The sequence below is a fragment of the Hibiscus syriacus genome, unplaced genomic scaffold, assembly GCF_006381635.1.
Source record: "Hibiscus syriacus cultivar Baekdansim isolate YM2019G1 unplaced genomic scaffold, ASM638163v2 tig00111238_pilon, whole genome shotgun sequence".
Taxonomy (NCBI): domain Eukaryota; kingdom Viridiplantae; phylum Streptophyta; class Magnoliopsida; order Malvales; family Malvaceae; genus Hibiscus; species Hibiscus syriacus.
Window position 1 is genome coordinate 3,818 of NW_024063030.1, and position 16,760 is coordinate 20,577.

General features: G+C 31.8%; 1 protein-coding gene and 1 pseudogene across 1 annotated transcript; both read right to left on the minus strand.

Moving 5' to 3' along the window:
• Positions 1–8,013: 8,013 nt before the first annotated feature.
• Positions 8,014–8,878, minus strand: LOC120156956 (annotated as a pseudogene).
• A 1,710-nt stretch (positions 8,879–10,588) lies between these two features.
• Positions 10,589–13,203, minus strand: LOC120157166. The gene is made up of 2 exons (XM_039168403.1): positions 12,807–13,203; positions 10,589–10,794 (listed from the first exon to the last, which is right to left on the minus strand). Exons 1-2 carry the CDS (start codon positions 13,138–13,140, stop codon positions 10,589–10,591), a joined length of 540 nt encoding a protein of 179 aa, XP_039024334.1. The 5' UTR covers positions 13,141–13,203.
• Between the last annotated feature and the right edge of the window lie 3,557 nt (positions 13,204–16,760).

Sequence of the window (16,760 nt, forward strand, 5' to 3'; positions counted from 1 at the left end):
AGGGTATTTTTTTTTCCAGAAATATTTCACCCAATGACGTATTTATATATATCTTGCTTTGTTTGTATTCAGGCTCTGGAAGAGATCAAAGCCATAGGGAAAATCTCCGGCCCGACGGCGATCAGTAGTTCACTTCTATATTCGAGAGCAATGATCTCCATGCTCTTTCTTGGCTATCTTGGTGAACTTGAACTTGCTGGTGGCTCTCTTGCTATAGGTGTTGCAAACATAACTGGCTACTCTGTAATCTAGGATTTAGCCATGGGAATGGAACCCATTTGTGGACAAGCTTATGGAGCCAAACAATGGAAACTGCTGGGGTTAACACTGCAGAAAACGGTGCTTATCCTCCTTTCGGCTTCTGTCCCCATCTCTTTCATGTGGGTGAACATGAAAACTATCCTTCTTAGGTGTGGTCAAAACCAAGAAATATCATCCGTGGCTCATACATTTATTCTTTTCTCCATCCCCGACCTTTTCTTCCTCTCGCTTCTTCACCCGCTTCGAATCTACCTCAGGACTCAAAGCATTAGTGCATTACGTTGCCCGTAACTTACTGTTCCGCAATCTCTGTCGCTCGTTAAAATTTATAAATTTGATATAATTTTGGTTTAATAATATTTTAATTCAGGTAAAAATAAATATTTAAATTAAAAAATATAAAATTTATTAAATATTTAATCAAGTAAAGACCGAACTAAATATTATCCAGTGTTTTCAAAATTTTTGGTTTAATAACAATTTATGTCACTGTAAGTTTAAATATAAGACAAATTAGATGTTATCTTGTGAATTTTGATTTTTTATATATAAATATAGGGTAAATACAAAGTAATATATGCATGGTTTTCAGAACAGGACCGGTTAGCGAACCGGTCATGCTATCGGTTCACTGGTTCAACCGGTCGAACCGGTCCGACTGGTCGGAAGAACCAGACGACGTAATAATTATTTAAAAAATTAAATAAAAATACCAAAAATATTGAATAAAAAATAATTTTTTATATCACAAGTCATATTCAAAGCAAGTCATAACACATATAAGTTAAAAACCATAAAATCAAGTGAAACAAAATGATTCAAATTAACTACAACATAATATTTAAGGTAAAACATATTAAATAATAAATATAATTATATAACTATAATTAAAAAATAAATTTGGAGTTAAAAAAATCATAACAAAATGATATTGTTTGGTTTAATTTTTTTTAAAACAATCTCACATGGCTAAAAAACATAGAAGAGCATCCCAAAAGTCTAAAGAGTAAAAATATGAGAACAAAACAATCTCACATTGCTAAGAAACATAGAAGCGCATCACAACTAACTTCTATAAATAATAGAGGTAATTTGACATTCAAAATCATGGAGCCTTTTGGTGAGCATTGAGTGAACTATTCTTTCACTTCAATCAAGCTCGAAGTTTAGGCTTCAATCGAGCTTCTAATTTTTTTGAGTTCAAGCCTTTTTGAGTTCAAGTTTCAATATTATATTTCGAGTTTGAGTTGAACTTGATAATTTTTAGCTTGTGAGTTTGAGTTGAGTTGAGCTTACTTTTAAAGTTTTCAAGTTCGAGTCGAGCTCAGCAATACTCGAGTTCGACTTGGCCCGTTTAACAAACGACGTTGTTTGGTTTAGTTTTTTTTTTAAAAAAAAACAAAAAAACAAAAATCCCGGGTTTTCCCGGTTTTTTCCAGTTTTCAGCCGGTCCGGTTCGAACTGTTCAGCGGTTCTGGCCGATTCGCTAATAGCGGTTCAACCGGTTTAGATTGAACCGGACTAAGCAACGGTTCCCGGTTGAACCGGCCGGTCCGGTTTTCAAAACAGAGAATATATGTACAAAAATTTTCAATTATTTAACAATAAACACTCATACCCCTATATGCTCGAACTCAAGACCTCAAGGATAACAATAATCCCTTAATCACTAAAGCCGTTTGATTCATGCTGAATTTTGAGTTTGAATATCTAATAAGTCTTTATATTTTTCTCAAATAGTCTAATATTTCGGCCCCTATCAATATTTAGTTCTAGTTCCGTCCTTGCGGTTGAATTACTTTCTTGTTTTCCGTTTCAAGCTTGGTGTAGCAGGGTGGCTATATCCATGGTGTGGACTAATCTCAACGTCTTCCTTTTCCTTTCTTCCTTCGTTTACTTCTCAGGTGTATATAATGATTCTTGGGTGACTCCCAGCATCGATTGTCTTAAAGGATGGTCTTCTCTGCTTGCTCTTGCTGTGACGACTTGTGCCTCGGTTTGCCTCGAATGGTGGTGGTATGAGTTCATGATATTGATGTGTGGTTTGCTTGCTAACCCCAAGACTACCATTGCTTCCATGGGGATCCTTATTCAAACAACCTCTCTAATTTATTGCCCCCTTATAATTGAGGGGCAAAATAAGATATTTCCTCTTAATTTAGCATGACATGTCACTTTTTTAACATTATTCTTGGTCGTTATCTATTTTTAAATAAAATCCGAAGTTTAATGTCAATTTTGTAACTTATAAAAATCCAATGACAAATTAAATCATTTTAATAAATTTAATGACCATTTATGAATTTTATCATATTTTAATGCATATTGGTTTACATCATTAGTGGTGCACATCGATGTGTGCCACTCATATCCATCCATTTAAAAATATTATTTTTAAATGTTAATATCAATATATAAATAAACGAGTCTTCAATGTACATTGCATACTGTAATTATCACTTTTGTATCTAAATTATAGACATGCGTTTGTTAAAATGATTTAAAAAATAAATAATATGATTTTAAGAATAAATAAATTAGTCTTTTAATTTAATAACAATACAAATAATTATTAAGTTCAATATAATAAAAAAAAGATTTACACTACAATTGAGTGATTGAGCTTTCAATGATTAATTTAATGTATCTTATTTTGGAATCTTATAATTATCGATTTTTTTTTATTTTGTGGTGATAATGTCATATAAGTTGAATATGAAATGTGGTGAAATTAATTTAAATAACTAGTTCGCTCAATGGTTGAGTGCCTTGCATCTCATGCTAGTGTCCTAGATACAACTCATGTTGGAGCAAGAATGGCTTATTTCACTTTATCCTAATTAGTTTAAATAGTGGTGTATTTCAGTGTGAGTGTGTTTCAATATTCCTAAAACCGGTAAAGGTATATGTGGCATTTAGCCTATTTAGCGTCTTTTCAAAGATAAGCCACTAGTCGTTATCCTCTTTGGGCGGAAGCTGTGGTGAGGGGTCGGCCCTTGGTTTTATTTTTCTCAGTGAAATGAAAGGGAATGAAGCCAAGCTATGCCGCAGTGGGCAGTATCTTTTAAACCATAGCAAGCTGTGTGTCGACTGTCGAGGGCCTTTGAATTTGTGTCAAACCCCTACTACTCTGAGAATTTTAATTATATTCAATGATTCATGGCCGAAAGCTCCAAAAGCCTTCAAAATAAGGGTCTTCTCCTCAATGATCCACATTATTGATATATGCTTTTCATTTGCCACTCTACACTTGTTAATATTCCTAAAGTGACAACAACACCTTGGGATTGCATGCATGACTCTATTATCTAAGTGTACCCTTTCGGTCTATGCATGCCATGTATAGGCAAATGCAAACCAAAAGTCAACCAACTTGGGAAAAATGAACATGGTTTCGACGTAAGATATGGCTTTTTATTTAGAACATGAATTTCAAACGCATATCTTTTATTTGAACTAATTAAAATTAAGATATATATAAGGAAAGGGGAGCGGGGGTTGTGGGGGACTGTTTTATATATAGCGAATGAAATGGCCAGGCTTGCAAGGGAACAAAAATATGCGGTGCTGACCAGTAAACGAATTTAGAAGAAAGGTAGCCTAACTAGCTATAGCTAATTATTTGGATCATGTCAATTCTATGTACTTATCCTTCAAAGATGCCAATCCTGTGGCATTCAGATGGTCACCAAAGAAGTGCCGAAAAGCAGCAGCAGTGAGCTGTTATGGAAATGGCTTTTCCCAAATCTATCCCTATATACATATATTATATATATATTTTGTAGGGTACATGCAGTAAGGGATTGACACGTTTCTAAAAGACTATTATTTTGGACGTACACTATGAGGAAAAGAGAATAAGCATTTGCAGGGTATTTGACCTTTGTTTAGAGCTATAGTTTTCAATTCCTCTAAACAAGAACCGACCTTTGAACACTTTCTCTCGTTTACCAAACCAAACCTTTTTTTAATCATTTTTCAAGGCTTTCAGATATGTCTAATTGGAAAGTCAAATCTTTGAACTTTTATGATATTTTTGTTAATGTTAAGTCAATCACCAAAGCAACCACGCCCAAGATAAGACGCCTATTGCCACTAAGACTGCAAAGCTTTAGGATAATAAAATATTACTCCATATCGTTTTTTAATATATTTTCGGTGGGAAAGAAAGTGAAGAAATTGTGTTTTTAAGTGCAAACGCTTTTGCTGAATAACACGTGGATATGAGGCTAAATGGAGTTTGGTTGGGAGAGAGGAACTGTGTGTGTGTTTTTTAAGTGTCTGTTTTGGTTTATTATTGTTGTTGTTTTTCTTTGAAGTGAAAACTAAGCAAACAATAAAAAAGAGTTAGTATGCCTATCATTTCTAGTATTTATTTTGTTTGATAGGAAAGATTGTTGATAGATTTATTTCTAATTTAAAGGTTAACTTGTACTATGCATCGATATTTATGATCTATAATTCAGCATGAGCAAAGAAAATCCTCAAAATTTATAAATATCACCAAAATCTGTATGAGATCATTGCATTTAGATTCAAGTCTCTTTGTAATTAATTATTTGAAAATGTAAATGGTAAATTCAAAGTAAAAGGGTTGACTGCATATGAGGAGGACAATATTTTCCTACCAACGGAGCCTGTTATAAATTTCTGTTAAATCAATGAACACCCAGCCTGGAAATAATAATAATAATAATAGGCCCTTTTGAAGAATCCCCTAGCTGATAAGATAAAAGGGGCAGAATTTGACAGAAAGTCGTGATATGGTTAGTCTGAGTTGAGATGTTTACTGAAATTTCTACCCTGGTAAAATGGCTGCAACCATTTTGAAGATTCTTTGACATGCCCACTGGGGGTTGTCTCTACTCTCACAATTCAAAGAACCTGTAAATATACCTTGAAGCTGAATAGCATTTTTAGGCCCAACTAAGGAAACGTACGACATATAGAGCTGTAATGCTACAACTAATAGCAGGCATCCACGTTCCAAAGAGATGAGAAAAGATGGGGGGATAGAGGGAACAAGAGACTGAGATTAAAACAGGAAAACATCCGCAATGTGGGGAAATGATAATGCAAAAACGAGTCAAAGTCATTTATGTACTAGTATTTCCATGCCATCTACAGAGACTTGCTGTATTGATAGAATCATCAATCAACCTTTTTACGTTTAGAAGACAGGCCAATGCAATCAAAACATTGTCCTCCACACCACGAAACACAATCAAATAGATAGTTAATGCAAATGTCATACTTTTATATGTTTTTCCCCCTCTGATGTTTCACTCTGGTAAGCCTATGCTTGTCAGAGGCACGCAAAATGCGCATGGCCGCTTAATTTAGTGTGTTGGAAAAATGAAACCGGCTAAACATCCATGCTATACGTGTACCTCTTTGAATTCCTTTTGAGACTATATATATATATATATAGTTTTTTAATTTGTTGTGTTGTGTATAATTTAGATATTGAGTTTAATTGATTTTAACTTGAAGCCAAATTAAAAGTTTAGGGTCGAGCCATTTGATGTATTGACTTCGAGTTATCAGGTCAGAATCGCTCCTTGCGCTGAAGAAGTTTCTGAAGGCTGACATTTGTGGTTCCTGCATATGTCTCATTTGCAAGACCCAGAACAGACAACTGTAGATCTGCCAAAATGTATATACAAGAGAGAAGAGAAACTATATGCACACAAAACGATGCTTATAGTAAATGCCAAAAACTTTTAGAAGCTTGAAATGCATGTAAATTTGCCCAGTAATAACTTGTTTACCTCGAAACCCGCATAATTACATACTAATTTTTTATTGACATCCGTTGCTTGTCAGTCGCAATGGAACTTGTAATCATCAAAAGCTCAACGTTCGTCGCAACATTGGTCGTTGCTGTAAACTTTAACAGCTGCTCGCTCTCCTCATCCTTGGTATCATTTCGATCAACATACACGTGTCACTGATCTCGACCGTAGATGACTGACTCACACATTGATCAATCCTCACCGGGATTGCACCCAATTCATCGCTACCGCCGCCGTTCATGCTTTCGAACAAACTGGTCCAAACGGTACAGGAGACGTGGGAAGAAAGCCACGTGTCAATACATTCGACGTGTCACTGATATAATTTTCTTGTTCTGTTTATATATAAGCCGAAATTTTCTCTTGCTGGTTTGTTTCATATTCTTGTGATGTTCTATTACAGGGATGATCAATGAAAACTTGCCGAAGGATGTGTCTGAATGGGAAAATGTCAGGAAAGGAATTTGTTGTATATGTTGTGAAGGCAATATTGGTTCATTACTGCACAGGTCTTCAAAACTGATCCTCAAGTTTCATAATTCCGAGGCCTTCAGTTTTCTGTTTTCATCATTCCTGTATCATATTGTTACAGATGCGGGCACATGCTCGAAATGTGCCAATGAGTTGGTCCATGATGGAAGAAAATGTTCAAATCAATAATATTTATGTATTTAATAAGAAAAACCAAAAGAAAATTAGAAAAACCATAGAGAACTTATATACATCAGTTTTATTTTCCTTCCTCTCATTGCTTTTATTTTCACCTTTCTTGGGCCTCCATTAGATGAATACATAAATCGGGTGAATGGTTGAAACATAAAATCCATCTTGTTGAATTCATTATATACCACCATGATGGACCAGGGTTGTTGGATGTGATCGTACCTTAGAAATTTTAAATTTATTTATATCATATATATATATATATATTTATTAATTATCTAATTTCGCATACATTGACATTTTATAAGTTCACACCCCTGACATTTCTAATATAATTTATTAAATTTATACCTTAACATAAATTTTTATGTTCGTCCCTATATAATACTAAATCGGGTGTAAAATCATTTATTGTAATTGATGCGGATTGTTGGACTGTGTTTTTACTTATTTTGGAGATTTTAGTCTTATTCGAATATTATTTTCGAATATTATTTAATCAATAAAAAATATTAAGAATAATAGAAGTTGATAAAGTACAAGGATTTTGCTTTCCTTAATGAGATTCCCTAAATGCCACATCGCTTTATGCACTTTAGGGTGTGTTTGATTCACGGAATGTAAGATTACTCGTGAGAATAAAAGATTACCAGAGAATATGATTATTGATAATGTTGTATTTTGTGTTTGGTTGGTTTAGCAGGAATATAAGATTACTGTGTTTGGTTAAAGGAATAAAAGATTATTAGAATGTATATTTGATTAAATTGTTCTTATTATATATTTATTTTTTAATAAGTTAAAAAATATTTATATATTTTCTTTAAAAAAATTTAATTTATATAATTTTTTTTACAAAATTAAAAATATAAAAAAATTTAATGAAAGGGTAAAATTTTATTTTAACCCCTGAACTTCATATAAAATTTTAATTATAGATTTTTTTTGTAAATCTAAAATAGTTTAAGGATAAATTTATAATTTAACATTCGTATAATTTTTATTATTCAATGACATAATAATGATATTTTTGAAGAAGAAAAAATTAAAGACATTTTAGTCCAAATCGCCGATAATCTAATAATATTTAAAGAAATGAAGATAATGATATTCCCGATAATATATCCAAAAAATTCAATATTAATAATAAAATATTATCAGAAATAAAATTCCTTTTCAATATAAATCTCACGTAACTTGAACTAAACACCCTTTTATTGTTCTTGTATTATGTGTCTATAGAAAGCAAATTAAAAACAAAATATTAAATATAACAATCTAGAAGCCCCTAGATTTACCTCGAAACCTGCATAATTACAGATAATTATGTACTAATTTTTTATTAACATCCTGTGCTTGTCAGTCGCATCGGAACTTGTAAGCATCAAAAGCTCAACGTTCGTCGCAACATGCGTCGTTGCTGTACACTTGAACAGCTACTCGCTCTCCTCATCCTTGGTGTCGTTTCCATCACCGTACACGTATCACTGATCTCAACCGTAGATGACTGACTCACACACTGATCAATCCTCTCCTGCATTACACCCAATTCACCGCCGCCGTTCATGCTCTCGAACAATCTGGTCCCTCTACAAACGGGACAGGAGACGTGGGAAGAAAGCCACGTGTCTATACATTCGACGTGGAAAACATGTTTGCAAAGCGGTATCGTTTTAAGACACTGCTTCTCTTCAAACTCGCTCAGACAAATGGGACAATCTATCTGGTACTTGGCATTCCCATGGTAAGAATATACCGGCAACGATAGAATGGTTATTGGGTCAAGTCCTTTAATTGAAACCGAGACACGGTGAAGTTCAGAGGGGAACGGCAATGAGTTAAGTGGGCCACCACGGTAACGTCGTCTACGAGAGAGATGAACCGCTGGGTCTTCAGAGAAACGACGAATATAAATGGAGAAAAATCCCATGAAGAAGACAGCTGTGAGAAGAACAACTACGGTAAGAGCCATGGAGAAGTCAAAAGGAGGGTTGTGCAGAGGTAGCTTTTTGGATGAAGACGGCGGACATTAGGTGGCGTTGAGCTGGAGCGGCGGTAACGAGGTGGTGGTAGCGGAGTAGGGAGAGTCATAGTAGAGGAAGAGTTTCCGGTGGTAGGATTTCATTTGAGGTCAGTGATTTGCTCGGCTCTGCTCTGCTCTGATTTTGTTGATTTTTTTTTCGAGTGAAAGGGAAGCTGATATGTTAAATAAATTATTATGTAAGGAATTATAGATAACGGAGATAAGGTGGACGCGCAGAGATTTATTTACCAGAATTATTTTTCATTAAAGACGCGTATTCAGTTATATATTTATTCTATTTATTTATATATGTATTGTATTTTATTTTATTTTTAATTTTCTGATTGTCGGAGGTCTTATACGAAAACTGCTCTTAAATTTGACGTTTGGGGACAACCTATTACCCTACCTCCCATATGAAAATAGGGTATTGTTGTTGTTGTTGGAAATAAGGTGAACGGTTGGATTCCTCAATGCAACCTCAATGAAGGGACTATAATAGTAATAAGAAAAGGGTAAACTTCATCCAGTACCACTAAATTTGAAACTTAGTATTATATTTATTATTGAATTTTCAATTAATCTAATTATAACACAAGAACGCCGGATGATGTAACAATTTAGTATTGATGTAAAAGTAAAAAAAATAAATTATTTTTACTCTATTATCTTTTTTATTAAAATCAGAAGTTTTATTTATCTTTAAACATAATTGAAAATCATAGTTTTCAAATATTTTTTTACAATCATTTTATACATAATTAAATTCCTTTCAATATCTTTTATTATTTTATACATCATTAAATTTCTTTTAATGTTTTTTATTATTCTGTCAATTTGATTTTTTTAAATCTCTTTATCGATGGAATAAAACATAAGATCTATTACTCATTGAAGTTGATACTTTTCTCTTTGAAAATTTTAATGATAGGAAACATAGATTATAATGTTAAAATATCATATCTTTAGATGAAAAGTTTATCAATAGTAAATAAATTTTATAAAATGTTAATTTTAGAAAATAAAATGTAAACATTTTAATATTAATTTTATTTTAAATTATGATCAATGATATACGATGATTGTTTGACTACTGTTTGACAATGATAATTGAATTATCTACTATGATTATTTGTTATCTATAAACATTAAAAATATAAAACAAACATAGTTCTACTTCTTTCCTTTCGCTAAGATTCACACAAAATAAAATATTTTTGTTTCTTTAATTTATGCTTTATTTTTATTTTTATTTTTTTGAATTAATTACTGATATCCGATCTATTGACTGACTAATCCAGATCGGGTACTGCAGAGGTAAGAGCAACCCTCCCAACTCAATTTGCTCCATTCGCAAACATCAGAGTTCGAATCCCTGATCTTGCTTAAGGGACCTAGTGCCTCATCCCACTAGATCAACTGATTGCCAATTATTTTTCTATTTAAAATAAAATATAAAATAATATGAGCAAGTAAATCAATAATAAATATATCATAATTCTATATAAACATAATACAATTTAAATATAATTATAAGTTGATATAAAATATGATTGAGGAAAATAAATTATTAGAACAAGATATCCTCCAAGTTTTATTTTTTCTCATTCGATCCACCATTAAAATTGCTTCTTCTCATAGAGTGAATCTCATGTAATTGCTTAAACTGCAACGAGGTTAAGTTGTTTTCTTATCATCGGAGGCTTCCTGGGAAATCCCAACTGAAGAGTCCTGTACTTACAAATTGCTAATGGGCCGACGAGGCTTGCACCCTAAAAGTATGGCCACCATCCATCCAACAACTGTTATTACTAATCACTCGATTTACATTAAACCACAAAATAAATTAGTCCAATTTAGGTAATACAACAATCCTTATTGCTTGATTCTCTGGCTTAACTTTTCCACACAAACACCAGTTATCTTCTTCTTCCTTTGCAACTGCAACAGTGCAATGTCTTGGAAAAGAATCTCCAGCCAGTTTTCTTACAGGATTGTTCCTCGGGAATTGAAAATCCAACTCAAAATCTAATAATCCATTACGATGAGAAACTGTGACAACGTAGAGAAAAATAGTTTACCAGTATTTTGCATTGCATGATGGCAATGAGTTCATTCGTATATGAAGCATGCGTGTGGCATAGTCAAAAACATTGTAAAAGGAATAACAAAAGCCATATATCCGACATGCATTGGGCACGTTTTCTTGTCAATTACTAGAGAATAAAAAAATACAAAAAAGAAAAGCACAGGGAAGGTACATTACTTGGCATTTTGAAAGATTTGTCATAACCCTACTCCTCCCTTTAGTGTGAATACAAATCAAAAAACGATAAAAGAATTCCCTATATACATCAGAATCCAAGGCGTTGAGAATCTATGTTCCAATGCCTCGTATCATAACAAATAGAATGGGAAAACTCGGGAGGAAAATGGCGAGTGTTCAAACGGCAGAGAGACGACATACTTGATATCTTTCCAAATTACAGTATTGGCCCCAGAAAATCTAACCCAAAGACGGGGCCGGGGATTAAATGCAACATTTTAGAGTGGCGGGTACGCTCTTGTCCCCCACCTCTCATTTCTTTTACCACTTTTGCAACAGTTCCATCGTAATTTAGGGTAATTCATTATTTTAGCTTATCAAAAATCCAATTTTACGGTAAAAGTGGGTGAAAAGAAAATCTGGGTTTACTGCATCTAATTCATATAGATTATAATGGGAAAGTTTGACAAGGACACACCACATGCTATGCTCTCGATTTGCTTCCAAAAAGAAAACAAAATAAAGTTTGTTGAGATATCTTTTCTATGTTTGGTCGAAACTTGTAATTACCTGTTTTAACCTTAATTTAATCTTTTAATTTTTCTGTCAATCTTTGTAATTTAATTTCTGCCATCGTCAAATCCTTAATTGGATCAATATGTGACGTCTGAATATCTAGAAGTACATCACGTTCAATGTTATATGTTTTACATACTATGTCTTCCCTTCTAAGGTGTTTCCTAAGACCCATAAAGAGCAGAGAGAGACAAAACCTTGAGTATTCCATGACAATATCATCTCAAAAATATAAAACTTGATTATTAAGAATTTCAATCAATCACATAATAAAAGAAACCCCCTAATAAAACTCAATTAATCCGGATTTAAAATAATGTCACACTAATATACCATCTTATAAGTTATAACTTGCTCTTAAAAGAACATAAAAATGCTACACATGTGATGCGATATGATTGTGAAACCCTAGGCAACAGCATGTACAGAAAGAATAGTTTGATAACATGGCCAAATCATACCAACAAAAGATGTCAAAACAGCTTGTCCTCATTAGGCTTTTTGCTAAGCTAGAGCTATTTCTTACCAGTTAATAAATGGGCAAAACATACATAGATAACATATAGTACGACTAAATTATCATACTTTTTAAATCTACCGATAAAGTTAAAAATTTGTACCGTCAATATATAAAAAAAAAAGGAATTCTACGTGTTCGGTATATATAAAAGGTTGATCTAGCTAATTGATTATTTAGCACAATAAATCTTGAAAAAGTGATGCAAAAATAGTTTATTTATATATACTTTTAAAGATAACAATGACACATATTTAAAGGATCATAAACATTACAGCAAACTATTTATTTTAAGATAACATAATATGATTCATTGTTATTTATATATAAATTTGATCCAACCTGTTTATGATTTTAAAACTATAGTGAAAAAAAAGTGATATAATATTAAAATTAGTTTTCAATATTTATTTAAATGATATTTTAGTTTCATTTTTTTAAATGATTTTCTTTTGAAAAGTTCTTTTTTTTTGTCAAAATGATACATGGTATATAAAAATTGTTAACTAATTAACAATTAATGTATATTAATACTAACACGTTATTTCTACATGTATTAAATTGTTAATATAATATATATCACATAATTTAAGATAATAAATAACAAGTGTTACGCAATTTAAAGTGAAAATGGAATTGCTTTACATGGTGACATATTTTACCTGATGGGTTTATTCAAAACTAAATAAATATTTCATCAAGCACTTCTACATCTCCTCTTGAAACTAAATGGCTCAGTGTTGGATCGGAAAAACGACTCTACCTCGTCCCTTCTCGTGGTCTCGAAGAACTGTAGCTCCGATAACTTCCTCTTGAGGACAGAATCTGCTCTCACTTTCTTCTTCGGTGTCGGCGGGCAGCTTTGAATGCTGGGTATTTTGTGATCACTCGACGTCGGCGTTTTGCACTCTTCTTTTTCCTTTGCTTCTTCTTCATCAGCTTCCCTCGCTCCCAAACCTCCTCCTTTTCCTTCTTGTTGGTGTTCTTCAAGTTTTTGCAGAGCTTCTTGAAGAATATTTTCATGGTGATCCTTGGACATGGAGCTGACGAAGCTAACTCTATAGCAAAAGATTCGTTATTGGGTCGAGAGGATTTTTTTAAATTTGCGGTCCCTTGTTTCTTTCTTATCTTTTTGAAAGAACATATATATATATATATATAAGGTCTACTCAAATTTGGCACATTCATTTGTTTGTATACCCTTTTTTCCACGTTATTTCTACCTTTGGAATTTAACCATTGAAGCTTCTTTCTTATCACGACAAGGCTGTGATCTTTTTGTAATGAATGTTCCACTAAGAGTAACTGCAAAGAAGGGGAAACTTGGAGTATATACTCACATCTCAGATCCCAACAACGAATGGTTATAAATTGACTTTTATTAGGATCGCCCTTTGATTCTTTCCCTATTACTCTAACTTCACTACGGCAACACATGTAAAAGTAATTATAAAAGCCGTTAATTGCAAAAGAATGTTCATCTCTTTTTGTATCGTAATTGAGACTGGACAAAAAGGACACTTGCCCTAAGCTAAAACTGAAAACCCTAAACCCTATAATTAAAAGAAAAATTATCTATCTATCATTATCTACTATTTCATTTTTATTTTGGTTGTTCAAATATTATCTTTTAGATCATATTTAACATTACATTTTGTTTCTATTTCGGTAACCTACCATTAAAAAATTAACGATGATATTGACGTGGTATTTTTAAAATTTCAACTAAATAGTTTCTTTTAACAATATGAAGATGACTGAAATCGAATCTTGACCCTCTTAAAAGAGGGCATGGTTGTTTTGTGTAATTACTTGAGTGTTAAAAAAAAATTCTTGATGTTTTGGCATAATATTAAAAGGTGTCCATAACAATTAACTGAATAGTCATATTGATCCAATTCTTTCTTTTTTGAGCATTTTTGTCTCTGACATTTCATTTTGAGACAAAAAGATCTCTATGTGAAAGGAAACCATTATTTAAGAAACAATTAACACTCCAGATAGGGGTTTTACCATAAAATAAAATGTTGAGGGGAAAAATGCTTCAGAAAAAAGAATAAGGCCCAAAGTGATTATTTTGTCAAACCTTGAAGGATTTTTTTTATCCTAAAATGAAACATTAAAGGCCAAAATGCTTAAAAAAATAAGAAAAAGAATAAAAGCCAAAATGACCATTTAGGTGAACATTATGAGTCAATTTTGATATTATGACAAATATATTCTATGTAAAATTTGATGTATTCATTAGATATGTTGTTAAGCATAATAAAAATATAATTTACAAGTAAATTAATTTTTTTTCTTACTCTTAATTAAATTTTATTTTTAATACTTATTATTAGGAGTTCAATTTTTATATTCATCCACAGATCATCAAAGTCTTAAAAATGGGCATGATCTCCCTAGGGGTTTTGGATTCGAGCAGTGTCGTTTGTAGAATGTGTACGTTGTCAACAAATTAAAAAAATTCTGAACACATATTACCTTGTAATCACCACAGACTATTAAAAAAATAATTATCATCTAATAATTGATCAACTGTATTTTAAACATTAATTATATGAGATAGAATCAAGATCAAATATTGAAAGTAAGAATGGACTGAATGAATAAACTAAAGACCGTCGTCACCTCAAAATTTTAAATTATCATATACTTTTGATATTTTTATTGATAATTTATTTTCATCCTAAAGAATTTTATAAATTTATCTTCCTAAAATTTTAAGAATTTATTTCTTAACATAAATCATGCGTCCCTCCGTCCATGTTTAAAAGTATTAAATTATTGAACTTTTAACATATAAAATTATTAAATATTTTAGTTTAAAATTAAAAAATAAACCTAATTTATATATTTAAATTTATAAAAATTTAAATTACCATTAAATAGAAAAATTTTAAACCATAAAAAACCTATTTTTCATGCATTTCGATAGCAAAAAATCTATTTTCATGGAGAGAAACAATGTTGTGAGTATATATATATATATATATATATGTTGATTTAATGAGAATCTAACAAGTATAATATACTTATATTTCGAATTTAATATGTTAAATTTGGAAATTACTAGTAACTGTTTTGAGGGGATTGAAAGAGTGTCTCTGTGCACCTGTCATGTCAATGTATCTTTCTTGCGCTTGTCTGCATCTACAACTACGGACATTGGATACCGTTTTTCACTTGGAAAATAATTCCACCGTCCACAGAGACATGTACTATACACTTCCTTGTCACGTTATAATTCATAACCTAAATAAATCTCACTCAATTTCTATATATATATATATATATATATATTATATCTCACCGCCTCATCTCATTAATGGGAAATCACTTACGTAGTTTTTTGGTACTGAAACTATAAAATTTGTTATTTTTCTCCATTGCCGACTGTAAAAACTAAAGAAAGAAACAGTTTTGGACAAGTAGAAATTTGAGAAGGGAGTATAAAGGCAAAGGGTACTTAACAAGCAGTTTCCCTCACTTATCTTCTTTTGTTTTTTTGTTTTGAAGGGTACACATAAAATACATGTTGAATTTAATTACCTGCTACTGCGATGGATGGGATGCAGCCAAGTCCGTAAGTTGAGGCATTTGGTCCCAAAGGGAACGCCCCTCACTAAATTCTAGTCCACTATTTGATCCTTGCTTCCTTATATTCGGCTTTTAGTGTAGTTATTTGCAGGATTCAAATATCGGGCGTGGTTGTGTTTTCGGTCGTGTCTTGTTTACTGTTATTGCGGCCATAGCGGATAATATTGCGACCATAGTGAACTTTATTACAGGTATAGCACATATATCGAAAAGCAACGCTATCACTATTTCGTGAACGCTATCACGGTCGCATACCGCTATTTAAGTTATTTGGTTAGAGCCTGGGTGGAAGGTTTGGAAGGCATCTTTCCCGGCTTGAGCCACCACTAAAATATCACTTTAAAAGAGTTATTACTTGCATTTGATATCCCTATTTTTACATTAAAACTTCCGTTTATCTTCTAGATTTTTAACATTGAAGATTAACTGACACCCAATTATACCATAACCCACTTCTTATACACTAATTTTATAGTTTTTACTTTTGGTCCTAAACTCATTTTCTAGACACCAACTTCAGAATTTTATCATTAGGAGGCCACAACAATAACAAAAATAGAATGACTGAATGAATGGTTATTAAATTATGTTCAATAATAATTATGTTTATAAAATTATGCACAACTATTAAAATTTTACTTTATTTTCTTCACTTAGTGCAATGATATTTTCTATAAAAGAATTACCCCACCAATTTAAAAGAAAGTTATCAATGTCTTGATTAATAGAGTATATATATGTAACTTTATTTCAACTTAACTTTAAAATTCAATCTAATATCTAGTTTTTTCATTCAGTTAATTGCTTAAGCTTGACTTCAGGATTCAATTTGATACTTTTTATTTCAATTGGATGCCTGAACTTTATTTTTTTTTCAAATTAATATATACACTTAATTTTTAAGTTTTTTTCACAACTAGTACTTATATTTTTAATTAAGTATTTAATAATTTATACCAGAAAATATCTTAAATACCAAATTGAATCTTTAAGCTAAATTTAAGCACGAAATTGAACTTTGAAACCAAGGTATCAAATGTATATCAACCCTATTTAATA